Source organism: Poecilia reticulata, linkage group LG5, assembly GCF_000633615.1.
Source record: "Poecilia reticulata strain Guanapo linkage group LG5, Guppy_female_1.0+MT, whole genome shotgun sequence".
Taxonomy (NCBI): Eukaryota; Metazoa; Chordata; class Actinopteri; order Cyprinodontiformes; family Poeciliidae; genus Poecilia; species Poecilia reticulata.
Window position 1 is genome coordinate 24,464,306 of NC_024335.1, and position 19,646 is coordinate 24,483,951.

The 19,646-nt window shown below is 39.4% G+C and overlaps 1 protein-coding gene across 2 annotated transcripts; it reads right to left on the reverse strand.

Moving 5' to 3' along the window:
* Positions 1 to 45: 45 nt before the first annotated feature.
* On the reverse strand, positions 46 to 19,268 carry prkcda (protein kinase C, delta a). 2 transcript variants are annotated; one of them, XM_008409891.2, is made up of 18 exons: positions 19,162 to 19,268; positions 15,029 to 15,158; positions 14,696 to 14,895; positions 14,548 to 14,614; positions 12,130 to 12,286; positions 11,645 to 11,676; positions 11,437 to 11,522; positions 10,664 to 10,793; positions 10,480 to 10,580; positions 9,551 to 9,644; positions 9,292 to 9,422; positions 8,997 to 9,170; positions 8,819 to 8,910; positions 4,475 to 4,537; positions 2,354 to 2,492; positions 2,054 to 2,242; positions 1,248 to 1,376; positions 46 to 1,119 (listed from the first exon to the last, which is right to left on the reverse strand). In XM_008409891.2, exons 2-18 carry the CDS (start codon positions 15,135 to 15,137, stop codon positions 961 to 963), a joined length of 2,052 nt encoding a protein of 683 aa, XP_008408113.1. In that variant the 5' UTR covers positions 15,138 to 15,158; positions 19,162 to 19,268; the 3' UTR covers positions 46 to 960. The 2 variants fall into 2 exon arrangements, with proteins under 2 accessions (XP_008408113.1, XP_017160459.1); XM_017304970.1 differs by lacking the exon at positions 19,162 to 19,268 and adding an exon at positions 18,740 to 18,839.
* Between the last annotated feature and the right edge of the window lie 378 nt (positions 19,269 to 19,646).

The following is a 19,646-nucleotide window of genomic DNA, read 5'->3' on the forward strand; positions in this document are numbered from 1 at the left end:
AAGAAATGTGTTCAGACTATAAAGTAGAAGCATGTATAACAAACATAATCCAACCCATGTAATCTTTTTAATAACAATGCTTTGTACCATAGATTAGATGTACATAAACCTAAGAGCTTCATTATTACAAACAAAAAAGAAGCAGTCTTGGGAGCTGATGTTATGCTTTTTAAATCAGATGTAAATATGGAGATAGTAAAAAAAAAATTACATCATTACCGAACCAATATACATGATACAGCAATATACATCTAAAATATCTATATACAGCAATTCAGTGATGTCCTGCTCCCTAACTACATTCACATAACAATTACTAAACTCTCTTTAGTCATAACTTTACCACCGTCTTTTGGCAGGAGCGTTCCGTACAGCAACGGGCGGCGGACTGCGTTTAAATTTGATCTTTTCATCTTCAGAAATTAACACAACCACGGCTGAATCTTAAATCAAAAGCAAGAGTCCGGAGGTTTCTGACAGATAACGTTCCTTATTGATCTACAGTTTGAAAACAGACATGTTGTTCTGAGCCATACGCATGCGCTCACCTGATTTACACAATTACTCTACAACAGTACAGTTCACACGTGAAGCCGATTCCTCCCTTCATTGTTTACCGTCTCCAGTTACAGTCAGCTGCATGTGACGAAGGAAACAAAAAGGCTGTAGCACTGACGTTACACGGAGTCAAAGTATTTTCAGCCTCCCACCATGTTCCTATTACTCATACAGGTTTTCGCAGTCATAACCAATAATAGGCATGCACACAAATACAATAACATCAATATATACAGTACAGGCATTATTTTCTATATGTACCAACAGAGAATAGTTTGCACCCGAAATGAACGTTACATAAATACTGATTTGTTTGAGGAACACCTCATTTGTCTGAAAGCAGGGGAAATGTCCCATGAGCAACAGGAGGAACTCCTCAGTCAGGTTGGTGCTAAAAACCAATCACTTCTCTAGAAGGTGCTCCATTTTGGGGTTTATGAATGAAAATCCAGCAAATGCAGTCTGGTCCATGGAGTCTATGAAGTTCTTGTCGCTGTAAGAAAGCCGCGCTTTCTCATTGAGGAACTCCCGATCGAAGTTACTGCAGTCGTTTGGAGCTTTCTGGAAACGAGAAGAAAACAAATCTCAGAGAAACTAAAAGAGAGTGGCCATCATCAGATAACAGCGCAGGGTCTGTGGTTTGTAATGTCTTTCCTCTGAAAAAAAAAAAAAAAAACCGTGAAACGCACCACTTTGGGTTTGAAGGGAGGTTCAACTTCTCTCCTCGCCAGAGCCTGCCAGTTGATGCTCTTGAAGAAGGAGTGCGACTGAGGCGATCCCACGATTCCTAGCCTGCGTGAGGGGTCTCTTTCAAACAACTGCATGAAGGGGACGAAAAAAAAAGTTAGATTAAATTAGGACATGACATGTCTGCAATCCGGGTTTAGTAAAATTACCATAATCATCGACGCTGCAAAGACATAAAATCTTAGCAAGTATTTTGGTCTAGTGTTTAGTGCAAATATCTTAGAACACCTGAAATAAGAAAAAGCATCTGACAACTCTTCAGAAAGATGTAGCCGCTTCTTGTAAGCCAATAATTCCTTAACATTGATGAAAAAGTACCAGTTCGACTAGCACAGTACGTCACTTATAAAATGGGAAAATTGTCTTGTTATAAGTGAAATAATCTGAGGTAATAATAAGAGACTCTAATGTTTTGGGGTTTCAAAGGGTTGAGATTTTTCTCTCCACATGTAAACAATCTAAACAATATTAAACTTTTTACTATTTTTCTTTTTTTTCCCTCTCATGAGGACTTAGTTGTGTCTTTAATAAAGCTGATGATGATCATATATTACATTTTTTCAGCTGCACCTTTATTGTAAAAGACATTTGGATATAAGAGTATTACAAAGGATATGTTCTATGAATCAAAACACAGTGATGCACTAGATGCAATTTGACCTGGTTAGCTAATCTTTCAAAGCTTACTCACACAGTTGCTAGTAACCTGCATCTCTTGTTGACTTAAAATGAGTCATGTGACACAAACCCGTTCCAGCAGGTCTTTGGCGTCCTTGTTGATCCAGCGGGGATAGTGGGGCGTGTCCACGCGGATGGACTCAAACAGCTCATCCTCGTCGTCGCCGTGAAAAGGCGACTGACCGATCAGCATCTCGTACAGCAACACCCCAAACGACCACCAGTCGACTGAGAACGAGTACTTCTGTCCCAGCAGGATCTGGGCCGAAACAGAAAGCGTTCAAGTCTGAAGCCTTTTGAACAAACCGAGTCTGTTTCAAGCGGAAATCTTTCAGAACAAGGGAGGGCCTGTAAGCGCGACCCGGTTTACCTCTGGAGCAATGTAGTCGGGGGTACCGCAGAAAGTCGTGGCCCGATTCTCCCCGAACACGTTCTCCTTACACATGCCAAAGTCAGCGATCTTTATGTGGCCCTCGTGATCCAGCATCACGTTGTCTAATTTAAGATCTCTGAAAAATTTTAAACAAAGAAGATTAGGATTAAACAAGATAAACCGCTGTCGGTTTCCAGTTGCTATGTACAATTATTTTGAATGAAGGTAAGGTTCATCACATAATGACCCTTGAAGAATGATTTGATATTAATGCTAATGCAATAAAGTGTCAACTGTTTGAATCCCAGCTGATTTATGACTAATTGGGTCTGCTCCTGCTTTCAAATAACGTTTGTACTGTCTAATGTTACATTTAATGCTAGATATAAGTTTTTTCCTATCAAATCGTTATTTCAATTTATTGTGGGTTTTTTTGACAAGTGGAACATTTGATAAACAGTAAAAACAAGCATTTATTATGATTTTCATGTGTGATTACTCCGATTAATTCGAGTAATTCAGTTAATTTTCTTCCGTAGATCTTTATTTTATTTTTAACATGTAAAATGTCAGAGAAAAATCAAGACAAGAAAATGCAACAATAAAAACCTTAAAAAAAAACTTTCATATCCAGTACAAAAGGGAGTAGGAAGAAGCCAAAGCTTATTAAATCCCAATTGTCTCATACAAATACGTACGTAATTAGTAAAAATTAAGTGGGACAATTAATTTTTACTAAGTGTCCCATTAAAAAGTGAAATTCATATATCTTATAGGTTCCTCCCACGCAGACTAATATATTCCAACTGTTCATGTTGATGATTGTGACTTATAATAAGCAATAAAAACCAGAGTTTAACTTCTCAGGAAATTTGATTACATAAGATCAATAACAAACTGAGTTAAATACAGAAATAACAGAAAAGTGTGTCCATGTCCTGCACTGTAAATGCACTCAATGCCCTGTTTTCAAGAAGCACTGCCATCAGCGCAGCTTGGCATGGAGACAATGAAATGCAGCTTTTATTTTTCATCTGAAAGCAGCACTTTGCATAGTGAGCACCAGCCCAGTCCTTTTTATCTTGGTCCAAACTAAGATGCTTCAGTTGTTGTCTCCTTTTCAGAAAAGGCTTAAAACAAGGAATTTGACACTTGAAGCCTCGGTCTTAGATTTTACTGCATCTTGAAGCTCTAACTCCAGCTGCAGTTCATGCCTTCTGTGCCCCTCTTTCTAACATTTGTTTTCCTTCCACTCAATTTTCCTTTGATGGATACAGCATACAGTGAAAAAACAGCTTCTTTAGCAGCAACCTTTTCTGGGTTACCCTTCTTGTGGAAAGTGTCAGTGATGGTCAACTGTGAGATGATGTGGGTCAAAACATTTCTGAATTAAAACTCCCTTTTTAGTAATGTCACGTAATGTCACAGAAGCTGCTGAATTTGAGGTTCTAACACTTTGTAGTTGTGTTTTTATGGGTTTTTTTTTCTGTGATTGTATTTCATACAGTTATGATGAACTGATGGAGTTTTGTATTCTTGGATTATATTCAATGTTTTTTCTATATTATTTGGGTGGAACCCTTATATTAGCCAACTGGGCTTTTATCTCTTCCTGAAATGTCATTTTCTTAATATATTTGATCTGTAGCTCAAGTACAGCAAAATGAGCTGAAACAAAGCAATAATCATCAACATAAAAAAGCACTTAACATAATCACTCTGGTACTGAATTTTACGTCTCTAATATATTAAAATGCATCGTTATGTATTCTGTAGTTTCTCAAATCCGTTTATGATACCACAGTTGCATGCCAGTTCGCTCCTTCTCCTCAACATGCTTTTTGTGCGTGCAGTTTTGCAGTCAGTTTTCCTAACAGCCTTTGCTCGTGACTGCTTTACCACACAATGGTATTTAAACTTTCTCGGCAAAGAAGTGTGTGGGATTACCTAACCAAGCAGTTTTTCATTTACACTCGCAAACAACCAGCAGCTTGGCTGAGAGTAAAGGTGTTAATAGAAATAATGGGGAAAAAATGTGTGTAAAGAGAAGAAAAATAATGTCTTTAAGCATGTGTTGTTAATTGAGACTTAAGTACTACACATATTTTTTGTTCTGACCTGTAGATGATTCCTTTGGAGTGCAGGAACTGAAGACCACAAACGATCTCAGCAGAGTAGAACCTGAGGGAGACGGACAGAAAATCAGTGACTCGTTTCAGATGGAAAATTGCCGCCCGACGCTGCGGTTGCCTCAGCGCGGAGCCAACAGCTGAACACCGCACTTGTTTCAGCGTCGTCCTGAATTATTCAGGAGGACATTTGTTTGGTGTAGAAGACAAGTGACTAACACTCTCATAATGTGAAACCCAAGAGCTTGTGTGAGCTGAAAGATTAGCCTATCGCTGACCTGCTTCTCCTACCGAGCGACAGGTGGAACAATTCATCAGCGAGAGCAATCGAACAGACCGGTCCACCTCCTGCTCGCCCGCCGCAAAGGATCCGCTGACAGGAGCCAAGCGAGATGTCTGCTTATGGCTGCTCAATGTCTCACTTAACAGTGGTGATGAAAATGATCTTGTAGCTCCAGCACAACAATAATCTCATTGCGTAAATAAAAAGACCTCAGCATGAACAGAAACCTAAAATAGGATCTGGAAAGCAGTCCGGATTGCGTGCTTAGCTTCTGCGTCGCAAACGTCGTTAAAAAGTTGGAGCAGACTCTCGTTTACAGTTTAACAGGTCAAAAGTATGTACAGAGGGAACCGGTTTTGTGTTAGTAAAAGAGGTCATTTGAAACTCTGAAGGAAAAGTGTTGCATAAGCAGATGCTACAGATAACTGCACAGCTCTCCATTTGACTGTGACAGCATGTGCAGTCACACACACAAAATAATAATAAACACACTAAGAGAGTCTTTGTACCAAATACATGCCAAAAATCTGCAAACTCCGCCGCACGTGTCATGCAAATACTCGGTAGTACGGGAAGCTGTGTAGAAACAGGAAAATGTACACAGAAGTTGCGTGTAGAAATGGTTCTCGTTTAGGCTGGGCGTCTCGGACAACTTGCAGACCACCAAAAACAGGATGTATATATTGTGTCACAGCGACAAGAAAGAGCCTTTTTAGGACTAAAGTAAGGAGTTTCAAATTCAACTCAAACGAGATCACAGCTCCACACTGAAAAAAACGTTACAAAGCACATAGAAAAACTTTAAAAAGGCACCAGTTTTTCTAATTTACTGCCGCATTTGTATTTTTGGCAACACAGACCCAGACACAGATATTTTGTGTAATTTCATTCTATGCAACCCATCCACAAACTTTAGGGGGTAAACCTGTGCAAATGAGAATTATCCAACCAAATGAAGAAACACGATGAATTTAGGCATTTAGAGACAAAGAAGACAACGTGATGGAGTTCAAACTGAGTATCAAAATGAACAACAAAGACAATTCAAGTGATTTTCAATGTGGTATGATGGTTGGATTTCAGAAACTGAGGATCTGTTGGGATTTTCATTCGCAGCAATCTCTCTGGTCTACAGTAAAAGGTGTGAATAAATTTAGATGAAGTCGTCTATGAAAAAGCATGACTTGTTTATCTCAAAGTGTGATAAGGAGATTGTTAAAGGTGATAATAATGGCAACAGTGACTCAAAAACCATTACAGGCACCAAGTTATCCAGAAATACCAGCACTAAGCAAACAGCAGCTGTCACTCCTGTCAGCTAAGACTGGAAAAGCTGAGGAAACAATCCACACAGCTTCACTAAAATCAAACATCAGACTGAAAAGCATCGTCTGGGCCGATGAAACTCGACTTCAGCAGCAACATTCACAGCTAAATATTCAGCATTCAGTGATCAATGGATGTATTGGTACCATCCAGATGATTAAGCTATACCAAAGATAATGTTTTCAGGAACTGGGACAGAAATGAGAGAAATGCTGAAGATTGTGGTCATCACAAAATAGCATCCAAACACATCTGAAACAAACCGATAAGAAAGAGGATCTCCAGCTTGTCAGTAAAGGTGACAAAACTATTCAATTTAAATCTTCCTGACGATAAACAAAAAAGATTTAAATTGAGCTTAGCAACTCTTCCTCTACAGGTTGATATAAACGAACTATTCACAGAAAATCTTCCAAATTCCTTGAATAAACTAGGGTGCTAAACTAGAAAGGGACAGAGACATCAGCAGCTGCCAGGAACCAGATGATTGGTCATCATGCTGACACCGTTACTCACCGACACTAGTTTTCAGACTAGTTGAGAAATGTCTGCAGAGGCAGTTGTGTGTGGAAAAAGCACGATTTGTTGATCTCAAAGTGTGATAAGCAGACTGTTAAAGGTGATACAATGGCAACAGTAGATGTGCGAGTGAGCAAGAGTTTCAGCAGAGAGCGTGAAGGTTGAACAATGTTCTCTGTTACGGAACATTGTGGGTTTGAAAATGTTTACCGCCTTTTGGCATTTTCAAACTTAAGCTTAGTGAGAAAGCACAATCACAGCTGTTTTATCAAGATACTGCAAACTTACTCATTATTCCATCTTAGTTTGATCACATCTTAGTATTTCAACCCTGCCAGACCGAACACAGTGGCGACGATCCAGCCAGAGTTGCAGTACCGTAATTCTGCCACACGTTGTGCTATCTGAAAAATTCCAACGGTTTCTGAAAGGGGAGACGTTGCGCTTTCCAGCCCATCTCGGGTTATTACGGTAATTTTACCCCCGCAGTAGCAGCAAGTGAAATTAATCTGAGGGGCAATCTTTTAATAGACGGTCAATTGCGAAAATAACTTGCTAGATATCTAAAGTTCCAGTTGTTATTGATAAATGGGCAAATATATATTTACTCACAGGATATTTAAAGAACTGCGTACAATTAAAATAAGCAAAAACATCCAGGCGGACATTTGAAACGGGGCTAAATGCAGTTCATATATTTTTTATACATCATTGTTCTTAAAGAGAAGTTCGATTAGTTTTGGGGATAAAAAGCCAAAAACTACCCATAGTTCATTTAAAATTATTAGAATAAAGGTTTTTAATCTTTTTAGTTAAAACAGACAACATACGAACAAACTTGATTGACAAAATAAAGTAAAATACAACTCGGTGATGAAGCCGACTCTGCCCATCTCTTGAGGGATCCAATATCCAACATGAGGCAGGAGGATTAAACAGCTGACAGCACAGGATTAGAGTTTCATGTTTACAAAGTACAGTGTTGCTCATGTCCAACACACAACTACTGGTTTAACTACAGGAGATGTAACTGGGAGACCAGTCACTGTATGCAGTAACCTCAGCAGAGACCTGGGCTCCTCTTGGGGAATCCCAAAGCGTTCTCAGGCCAACCGAGAGGAGGCATCCTAACTGGAAGGCCGAGCAGCAAAACTGGCTCCTCTCGATGTAGAGGAGCAGCAGCTCTACTCAGAGTCCCTCCAGCTTCTTACGTCATCTGTAAGGAGGAAACTCATGCAACAACAATCTCAATCTTTTGGTCACTGAGTCAGCACTTTGCAAAACCACCTTGTGTGGAAATTACAGCTGAAAGTCTTAAGTTATCTCTCCAGTAGCTTTGAACATCGAGAGGCTGACATATTTTCTATTTTCCGTCTTTGCAAAATCGCTAAAGCTCAGCCATATTTCAAATAGAGCAACTATGAATGCAGTTTCCAGTTTCTTCCAGAGTCCCAGTTGGATCCAAGTGTGGATTCTGACTGAACACATGAAAATGCTTTCACCTAAACTACACACTGCAACTCTGGCTGTGTGATTAGAGCCATTGTCCTGCTGGAAGGTGAACAGAGACTGTTGCAGTTTCCAGGAGTTTTTCTTCCAATGTTGCCTTTCATTTACCTCTGATCAGCTTCTCTGGCCTTTCTGAAGAAAAACATGCCTAAAAATGCACACCACACTATTACATTTTTTATTAGTAAAATATAAACCAATATAAATCATGTACCGTTTTCCTTCCACTTAACATTATAAAGTACTTTGTGTGATACCTTTGCAAGCCACTGAAATCTTTGCTTGGGAGAAATTCTTTCAAACATGGGACTTTTTGAAACTTAGTTGGTTGAAGTGCAGCCAAATGTTGAGCTTTTTCACACTTTCTATCACCAGCTTGCCTTTTGTTTATCTGGAGGGATTCCCGTAGTGTGATGAGAGGTGGGTGGCAGTAACTGATACCTCCCCACGAACACAACACACAACGCTACACGTTTTTTTTCACTCTTTACTCTGTAGCTTTAGTCTGCTAATGAAAAGAAGCAGATGGATATGAGCCAGCCTCCAGAGCACTATGTGCAAGAAAAGACCAACATGCAGCGAAGAAATGAGCATGTTCTCCTCTATACAGCGAAGGATCATTTAACCCACACTCTGATAACAAATCTGAGAGCTTTTAAGGGTCAACGTTAAGAAACGACGGCAGAAGTCACTTACGTTGCTCTGTTAAGATCGAAGCGTCCTTTTTCCTGAATGTGAAACATCAGATCACCTCCGTTCAGATACTCCATCACAAAGAACAGATGCTCCTGTGGAGAAGATCCAAATCAAGAACTGAGTGCAGCAAAGAAAAGAAAAAATGGCTAAGCGGCTCACAGTTGAGGAGAAGGATTACCTTGGTCTGGAAGGTGCAGTAGAGATGAGTGAGGAAGGGGTTTTCCCAGGCTAAAGCCAAGACTCTCTTCTCTACCATTGTGCACTCCACGTCATCATCCATCAGCACCACATCCTTCTTCAGAGCCTTTATGGCAAAATACTCTCCGCGGCCCTTCAGCTCTGCAAGGAGGACCTGCAAGGAGAAAACGGTAAACGTCAACATTTAGATAGGCGCCTGATGACTAATCAGTTTTATTATCAACTGTCTATAATCTACATTTTCCACTGCAGATAAAGCTGATGAGTGAGGGTACCTTGCCAAAGCTGCCTTTTCCTAACACCTTGTGGAAGACGAAGTTGTCGACATTGACGCGGGTCAGGTGAGTAAGACGAGACTGGGGTCTTTGGGCGGATCCCTCCCACAGTTTACCATACGGGGACCCATCTAATACACAGATAGCAATAAAAAAAAATTCACAAACCTGCTTCAAAGCTGTTTCTTTCCATATCTGGGGTCCATATAGAAATATGTCAAGTACTGTAGATGCAGATTAGAGAAATGCGATTACTGACCGTTGATCTCAAGTCCAGCAAGTTTGTTTACTTCATCATATATTCCAATGTCACCAATATCAGGCAGGTTGGGATCCGAGCGACGAGTTGATTTCTGGTGGAAGGCGGGGTAAAATAAATAAATAAAAAATGTTATAAGAAAGGTTCATCATGCAGCCGATGAGAGAGTAATTTCTTCTCTTCTTAATGTTGCTGTTGTGTTTCTCAAAAATAACAAGGATTTGTAAACTGTTCAGGTCTAGTGTCACATTTAAGGATTTTTTTGACAGCCTTGCAAAATCTCTACATTTTAAGATTAAACTCTCTCCGTATTGGAGAAATGTGAAAACTCAAGACATGCTGGTTGCTGCTCGTAAAGATGTCTAAAACAACCGTAGGTGGATCTTTTACTGGAGTAATATGTTGAGAAAACTAGGATTTTAACTTGAGCAATTTTTATATTAGGGTAAAAATAATTCCACATTTACATTTGTTTTTGATAAAATCACTGCTGCCACAATTAATGGGGCCTCAAACATTTCCAATGTGTGTAACTAAGGCATTTTATTCTCGCATGCTTTCCTTTTTTTAAGTTGGAAGTTGAACAACATTTATTTGCAATTCTTTGACAAAGGGAAACTGTTTAAAATGGGGAAAACAAAAAGACATGCCATTCAAGAAAAATAGAAAATGGGTAAATAATTAGAAAATTTACAACAACTGTAAACATGGCTGGACAAAGACCAAAGTTCACAGTGCCACAACGCAGAAAGATGTTATGCAAGTGAGATTAAGAATGCATTTATTTTAAGAAGTAAAACATCACAACACAAATGAATAACTGATCAAATATCTGCCTGTTCAAAATAAATCTAATTAGACGAGTCTTGTGCACCATCCTTTATTCTGATGGTGAGGACACCTTACTGGAGCATTCATGACCAACTCACCTGGCTAACTTGTGTTAATGCTTCAGCTAGAAGCTTCTGGTTGATCCCACAAAGGTTGGCCACTTTATCCTGACACTTGTGATGAACATTCATGGCACAGTCTGCAAGCACAGTCAAACAAGCCGGTCAAGCAGAATGACACAACCAGAAAGCTGCTTCCTGTTTCACCATCTCTGTGCTTTACCTTCACACTTCAGGCCCTGCTTGACCAGACCCCACAGCAAGCTCCCACAGTGATCGCAGAAAGTGGGGCTCATATAGTTGTGGATCTTGAAACGGTGGGGCATGTCGATCTTAAAACGCTCCTTCTGGAACTGTGGGAATGAGGAGGATTTCTCTAATGACTCAGTAAAATAATCATGTGCAAACTGGAGACCTGCAATGTCATTTCTGGTTTGTGTGTTTCAATTTTATCAGATTTATCTGTCAAAAGTGTCACCAACGTCTGACGGAAAGTCCAACAGGCCTGTTCCTACTGCTGGTTAAAGTAGTGTTAGATAATGTCCATTTATCTCTCACTTGGACTTTAGTAATATTTGTTAAATATTAGTTTGAAGACAAACTAAGGCAATCTTTATTACTGCAAAAAGTAAACTTAACAAAACAAGAATAATCAAAAGCAATATATCTAGCAGAATAAGGCCCAAGGAAACATTTGTGATCTTTTAACTTATACATCTTACTTAAAACAGACTATTAGCATTTTTCCAGGTGCATTTGGTTGAGTAATTCTCAAATTGTTGAACATTAGTGCTTATTAAAAGATCTTTACTGCAGATAGATGGTAATAGCACTTATGCTACATTAAGATCAATCTGAGGATTAAGATTAAAAGAAGACGTACAGAAAAAAGAAGACAAAAAGTGAGAAAAGCCCACACTGGACTGGAAAACAAACTGGAGGCACATGGAGAACGCTCAAATACAGGATGTGCTGCAAAAACAGTGGGTCACATACCACAGTATCCCGACTGTTGGCCGCAGTACCGGTGCATCTGCCTATGATTTTGTCTATGCATTTCTTATGGATGGCTGCATTGCATTCTGTAAAAAAAAAAAAAAAGCAACATTAGAGAATTTTACCCTTATGTGTCATCACATTTCAATTATAGCACAAGACAGATATTTTGCTCTCTTCCTAAAATTAAATATTAACATAAACTCACGTCTGCATTTATAGCCTTGCTTGTTGAGTCCCCTGTGAAAGAAAGTAAAAATGAAATGAATGAACTCGTTTTCATATTCCTTTTTTGTTCCCTTTCCTATATAATGCCCAGTGTGGATTGAAACATCCTGATTTATTGGTAATATTCACTCTATAATTACTGAGAAATAAATGGAGACCGGACATTGAAGAACTTATGAGAAGCAGAGGAGCCATTTGCCTGATTTAAAGATTAGGACTTGCATTCTAAAAAAAACAAGTGCTAAATAATTCAACAAGTGAAAAGAATAGAACCACTTATCAAGATGTAAATCTGGAGCATGTTCTCTTTAATGCTCTCTGGCAATCTAGCACAAAATGCAGCACATCGGCGCATCCACACGTAAGGTGTTTAATTCCGTTTTTACTCTTACATTTTGTGTGTGGTTGCAGTTTATTTGCTGACTCTAAGCAGTTTTAAAAGACTGAAATGTGAACTGGACTGACCAGACAAATTCCCTGCACACAGAGCAGAAAGTTGGCTGTCTGAAGAACGTGGCGATGAACTCGTGGTTCTTTATGAAGTGGATCTTCGCTTGCTTAATGGCTCCTCGTCTACGGTTGAGTGTAGGAGCTTCTTCCTCCTTCGCAGCGTGCTTACTCTCTTTAAAACAGAGAAACACAGTTCAGTCATTGCACAACATGTGTAAGTAACAAGTGAAACAAAGTTCAGCACAAATGGATAGCCTTACAAATATATAATGTATTATTCTTTAGCTCATGATAAAGCTTTGCTAAAGTATCTATGGCGCTTAAATCTCTTCAATTAAAATACAAACATTATAGTTCTTCAATTCTTTATAAAACCACTCTTAGCAGCTGATTTTTTTTTTAACTCATTCTTAATTGCAAAGCAGCTCAAACTCAGTCAGAGTGGACGGCCAGGATCTGTGAATGTCAGTTTTCAACTTTTGCCACAAATGTTTTGCTGAATTTAGATCTTGACTTTGGGCCATTTTTCCACATGAATATGCTTTGGCAGAAGTCATCCCACTGCTCAACCTCTGGCTCATTCTCAGGAGTACTATTGAACTCAACCCATGATCCAATCTACCCCGAGCAGCTTTCCTGTCCCTCCTGAGAAAAAGCGCATGAAACTGCCACCACCATGCATCTCCTTAAGCAAAGTTTCCCTCAGAAAACTTGCTAAGCCTGGTGGTTGGGCACTAGGGCAGCCACTCATCCAGCGACCTGTCGTGTTTTTGAGTTAAAAATGTTTAAAGTTGACAGAAAATATTACTTGACAATTATGTGTTATTAAAAGATTGGAAGATTAACACCTGAACACCAACTATAAAATCTTTAAAAAATACAAACTTTGCAAATTTTAAAAAGACTTAAAAGAATAAGCAATGCTTAGCCTGGTGGGGCACAATTAAAGCCTGGTGGCCCGCCAGGCTTATAAAACACTGGTAGAAACTGTTAAGAAAATAAATTTAAAATATGCTAGTTTTAAAACTTAGCAACATATTTCGATTGAAATAGCCTAATTATAGTTTTCAGATTAATAACTTATTCTGCCCTATTGACCTTTGTGTTACCTGTAGTTACAGCAGATTGTTTGCTAAGATCTTTTGAACTGCCCTTTGTCTGTGTGGGAAAGAATCAGGAAAAGTTCCAGCTTCCACACTGATCTGTGAAAAGCCATAAAATAGCAGGAGTTCAGGAGAAGCTCTGCTTCCACTTGGCTTAGATAAAGGGGACAACCGATGTTTGATCTTGAAAACAAATTGCAGGGAGTTTCTAACTTTTAAGAGGGTCCGAGACCGCTCCTGGTTGGATGAGCAAAGATACGCCTTATTTGAATATATTAAAGACAAGAATACGCCTTTACTATAAAAGTTTGTACACAGGAGTAACAAATCAGATTTGCTCTTGCAATTTCTCCAAAGACGTCTTTGCTTTTCTTTTTTCTTCTTTTCCATTTATCTCAGGTAAATGAATGTCTATTTTAGTGTGTTTGAAGTGTCTGTGTTGTCAATGCGATTTTATACTTTTAAATGTTAGGATAAACTCTGGAAATGTAGCGTTGACTGTCATCTCTGTGTGGCTTTTGTTTCCACGCATGGAATCATTGAATCCGGGAGCACAAGAGAATATAACGAGCCAGAAGTTAACGATTTTATTCTCTTAACAAAACCTTTATCAGGATGTTGTGTTTAGGATTTTGTGGAATGCTGGCCATCTGCCAAGAACAGTATTTTATATGTAGACCCAGCCTTTCAATTTGACCGGAGAACCTTCTGCTGCATGTTTGCTGGGTCATCTGTCTGGTGTTTGGCAAATGAAACAGCATTGTTTCCCATTAAGTCCAGATTTGTGGAGTGATCAGCTGGTCTATTAGTTTCCTCTCAACAAATTCACCAATCTGAGCGCCTCCATGGGCCTTTTGCCTGCTTCTCTGATTAATGCCATCACTACCTCACATGTCAGTTCAGACAGTCATGTCTTCTTAGGGTTTAGTTATGCAATATTCTTTCCAGCACTCTGTAATATGTTCAGAGCTGGGTGTTTTGCTTTTTTTTTTCATAACCCAACCCTGCTTTAGACTTCTACACAACTGCATCCCCAACCTGTCAGCTGTGTTCCTTGATCTTCATTTTCTCTAACAAATCTCAGAAACATTCACAAAAAAATCTACATCAATGTTAAAATTACACTATACAGATGTGGACTGTGTCCCAAAAAGGTGACTTCTGAATGATTGCAATTTGTTGCAGTGGATTTTATTGGCTGGTCTCAGGCTCCATGACATTAAATCTCACTGGAAAATATTGAGATTTGTGGTTTTGAGGAGACAAAATATGGAAAAGTTCACGGGGTGTGAATACTTTGTAGGGCTCTGTAACGTCTAAAGCTTTTTACCTGCATCCACATCCTCCAGAAAATACTGCACAGCCATCATCACTTTCCCTGATGGATGGAGATCCACCTGAACACAAAACAAGAAACAGGTAAATAAAAACCCCCTCATGTTTGTCCAAATTCGAGACGGGGACGTTCCATGTCCTACCCAGAACTCAGCTCGTCCGTTGGCCTTCTTGCAGCGCTCGGCGAGAACAGAGACGCCGACGGTAACCTCGGCCAGCGCCTCCTCCGCCGTCTTCATCAGCAGTATCTCAAGCACACGCCCCTCGTAGATGTGTGCGTCAAAGCTGGCTTTCCAGGCCGGGTACATGGTGGGCTTTCTCTGAACGAGCGTCTTACCTCGTTCTAAGAGGAGGACAGGAGCGGCGACAGAGGAAACAATTCACCATTTGGTCTTTTTGAACATAAGAAATGAGAAAACCTGCAAGAGATGTTAAAAAAAAAGTAGTCCAGCGAATGTAATCGAAGGTTGGCTCACCTGTAGTAAGAGCTTCCTTCATCTTGATTGCGCAGAAAGGCTGGCCAGCCAGAGGAGGCAGAATGCCCATATCGAACGAGTTGAAGGCGATCCTCAAGAAAGGAGCCATGGTGCCGAGTAGCAGGAGAACCTTTCACACACAGACATGTGCTGGATTACTGCGGTGGCATTTGTCATTCAAACAACAAGACTTTGAATTTTTAAAGCACAAACACGTCACAAAATTTTAGAACCACACGCAGCAGAGCAGATTTCTGGTTAGTTAGTGAAAACAACATCATAGAAAAAATAAGATAACACTGCTTTTGTAGCTGTTGGGAGTCTCTTCCTTTTCTGCTACAATATTTTAAATAGTTTTTTTTTTTATGTTTTAAGAAACAAAACAAAAAAATGTGGTTAAATTTTTTTTATGCGGAGTTTGATAGTGAACCTTTATCCAAGTCTGATGTTGGTAAATGTCAACCCAAAACTAGTTCTGGCTAGTGGTCACTTCCCTTTTTTATATACAAACCCAGTTCAGACGAAGTTTGTTTTTTAAATGGGAATCAGTAGATTTACAGTGTGCAAAAAGTATCTTTACTGGACAAAAACAGTCGATCAGAAATCTGAAAAAAATCCTCTGGAAATAAATAAAAGTAATGAATTACGATCGGTGGTGTAAGAGATAAACTGTGTTTTCATTGGGAGTCTGGCAGAAAACTGCTGAAGGGAAACGGGTTGCTCTCCTTGTTGTAAAAGGACAAAAAAGACATATTGTTTTTTGGGGGGGGGGGGTTAATTCCCCTCAAAATACACATCCTGACAAACAATTATGTCATTTTCTGCATTAAGAGCACAACTTCCACAACAGCCAAAGCAAAACCCATCTTAGTGTACGCAAATCAAAAACTAAATATCTGCTGATGCTATACGATCCCTTAGCATGGCCATGCAGGTTTGCATAACTATTTGGGTAGTTCCACACCTCCATGTACAAACTGCACTAAACATCAGCCAGGGCCGCTGCTGCGTTTTTATTTTTGCTGTCAGAGAACAGTTTCAGCATTAAAGGCGTGTGCCTCCACTACAAAGACAGAACAGGCCTTAACACGTTGCTAATCCAAAGCCAGGCATGCTGTGCTCCACATTCAGCCTAGACGTTATTCACATCCCTGAAAGCATGGCGCCAACAGTGAGACTGCAAGAGACTGGAAAAGTAAGACCCTCCTCCACCCCCGCCCCGAATAAAAACACAGAAAAACACACCAAGTCAAGAAAATAGTGCGCACTAAAGAGAAAGGTCCTGAACAGCAGAGTGGCTCGCTGCTGCTGCTGTTGTTGTTGTTGTTGGCTGTGATGTCATGGGGTTTTTCGGAGTTAATCAATAAGAAGCACAACGTGAGATTGAGGGCAGGAGTGATTGACTGGTTTGTGTGCAGCTTCGATTTGTCCCATCTGTTAAGTTCACCACTCACGTTACATACAGCGATAAACTTCCTGGTCAGAATCATAAAATACTCTTCTTTATGCAAAAATTCATGCATGCATGAAAAATGGCAGGGTTGGTGGGGAAGCAAATGCCTTTACGGTTACCATAGAAGAAGATACGCAATGAGTCTCACACCTACAGCCTGGGCCTAAAGTATCTCTACGTGTTTTTGAAAGATTGCTCTTGCTTAAAACTGATAAAATACAAAACTGGGTCTGGTTGAGACTTAGTAAAGAAAGAATTTTAAGTTGCACGCAGTAAATCAGTGAATATCCTTCCTTCTTCAACTCTTCCTCATTTAGTATAAATACAGATTAATGGGTCCTGGAGGTTAAAGCTTGTTAATTTAAAAAAAATAATAAAAAAGGAAAACTTGTGCAATCTTAAAATAACTACAATCTTTAAAGATGTTGCATTGACTTAACATTATTAAACTCTAAATTGATGTTAAATTTGCACTGGATGGTTATTCACATGGGAAAAGGAGGCAGGAGGCAGCGCACCACCAATAATCTTCCTGTGGGAAACGCATACAGAGGAGGAACTTGTCTGATATAAAAATAAGTCAGAATAAAAACACACTCAAAAAATGCCATATTTTTACTTTCTCTGCTTTGCTGCGAACGACCAGGAACGACCAGGAACGACCAGGAACGACCAGGAATGACCAGGAACTCTTTACATTCATAATTTTTTACTACATTTATCAGACAGGAACGTCACTGGTGGAGAACCAACACGTACCTCCATTCGCTCATCGGATTCTCTGTCAGCAATCTTTCACTGCAAATGTGATTATGGATTATAGGTTCATAAAAATCTCATTCACATTAATCAATGTGTTATTTTTGGGTTGTTTTTTTTTCCTTTTAGACTGGAGTTGCTTTAAGACAGCAGAACTCCACTTTGGTCTCGGCTTCAGCCTTCAAGAACAACCATTGCTAATCTAACTTTAGACTAATTAAAGGCACTAGTAGCTGCCATACACTGCTGGTCAGATATTACAGCTTACAACTAAGCATGCACCAGCTGCCAGTATCCACTTTTATAAGGTTTTAAAACCAATAAAAGTTGTACGTCATCCATACCTACATTTTGATTTCCTTTAAATAAGACGCCTGACAAGCAGTGCAGTGCTGCCCCTCCCCAACTGTTGCTGTGCAGTGCTAGCCAAACGGTTGAAAGAAAATCTCTACAATTTGCTTTTACCTAGAAAAAAACACCAACTTGATTGTAGATATTACCTTGTGAACAAAATACAGTTGGCAAAGAGCCGACTGCAGGTGAGCTATTTAACCCGCTAACGTTAACAAACTAACTAACAAATAGCACAAGGGTGAAAAGAGCACAATATTCTAAGAAATATACCAATTTACATTAAAACTGCTACATAACTAAACATGCCGTTTAAATATTTTTTGCTCACATCGATGTATAAAAAATGTACGACAAAAATTATTTAAAAAAAATTTAAATCAAGAACAGCAGTAGGAGTAATTGTTTATTTCAATTAAGCAAATACATGATGTGTCACTTTTTTTTTTTTAAAGTTGTAGATCTCTACGGTTGTGGTTACATTTTTTTACTCAAAGTTTTTGTACTCTTCAAACCAACATGCTCACAGCAGAGCCTCACCACTTCAGAAATCCTGAACTATTCCCCTGACTGACTTCTAACAGCGGCATCAGTAGCTTGGCTCCGACCAGGATAAATGGAGAGGGAAAAAAAAAATAAAAAATCAACAAAACCTGAACAATGCTCCATTGTTTGGATGAGACTAGAACTTCTAGGCATTTTTCTTTCTTTTAATGACTCCAACATGAAAGTACAGCTGCACTATTATTAGAGGTCTGACAGGTACTTCTGAGAGCTCAATCGCAATTAACTAAATATCAATCATGGGCTCTAAAGTGAGCAGCCAATCACTTCAGCCGGTGCATCTGAATCTTGTGTTTATGCAACAACGGATGTGGTCGCTCGTCAGTTGGCTGACAGATGTCATCTGCTGTCTGACTCAAACAGAACCCCACAGCCAGATTGTCCTCATGAAAAATCTTACACCCCCGTCCATGTTCTCCAGATCTGCTCCCATCCTCTCTCCACGTTTGGATTAAATAACAAGCTGAACTGCCATATGTATCTGTCACGCTTTTTAAAAGCATAACGTATCCAACTAAAGGCTCCGATGGAATAGTTAGTAGAGCTGATTAAAAACTAGAGAGCGGTCTAGATGAGCACCTCACCTGTCGATACTGCTATTTTTCCTTAGCTGACCCCGCAGCGCCATCGTTCAGTCTGATAGATCATTAAATCCGTCGCGACATTTCAATTCATAAAAGCAAGCGACAAGAACTACTTCAATTGTTTAAAAAAAAAAAAAAAGTACCTGCTGGCTAATTGCTTTGTTGTAGATCTAAAATTGTTTCTACACACTGATACTGTCATGCGGCGACGCCTTTTTTTAGGTAGACCGCACAGAAAAATGTCAACTTCAGCTCCCGCTACAAGTCAACGGTTACAGATTGTTCCTCAACAGATGAAAGGCGAAGAAGGAGAAAAGCCACCTATAAGAAGAGGTCTTTGAACCAGCTTTCATCAAACTGGAGGCTTAAGAGGCTCAAACTTTGAAAAAGTGATGATAAAAACAGAATAACAGCAGTCTCACCTCGTCCTACTAACTCAGCTGCGGCTCTTCTTCTCCACAGCCCGATGAAAGTTACTCTTTTCTTCCTCTCCTTTTTTCGCTCTGTGATTCTGTCTGTTGAGGAAGTGTGGCACATGTATGGCAGGCCGATGTAGAATATAATCTGACCCCACAGCTCTGGAAAAAAAATTGGGACCACTTAAAGTGATCGGTTTCTCTGATTTTACTTTTTGCAGGTATATGCTTGAGTAAAGTGAACATTGTTATTTTATTCTATGAACTACTGACAACACGTCTATGAAATTCCAAGCAAAAAATCTTGGATTTATTTTCAGAAAATGAGAAATGGTCAAAATAACAAAAACGATGCAGTGCTTTCAGACCTCAAATAATGTAAAGAAAACAAGCTCATATTCATTTAGAAAAAAAACAATACTGATGTTTTAACTCAGGAAGTGTTCAGAAATCAATATTTGGTGAAATAACCAGGAGGTTTTCAATGGGGT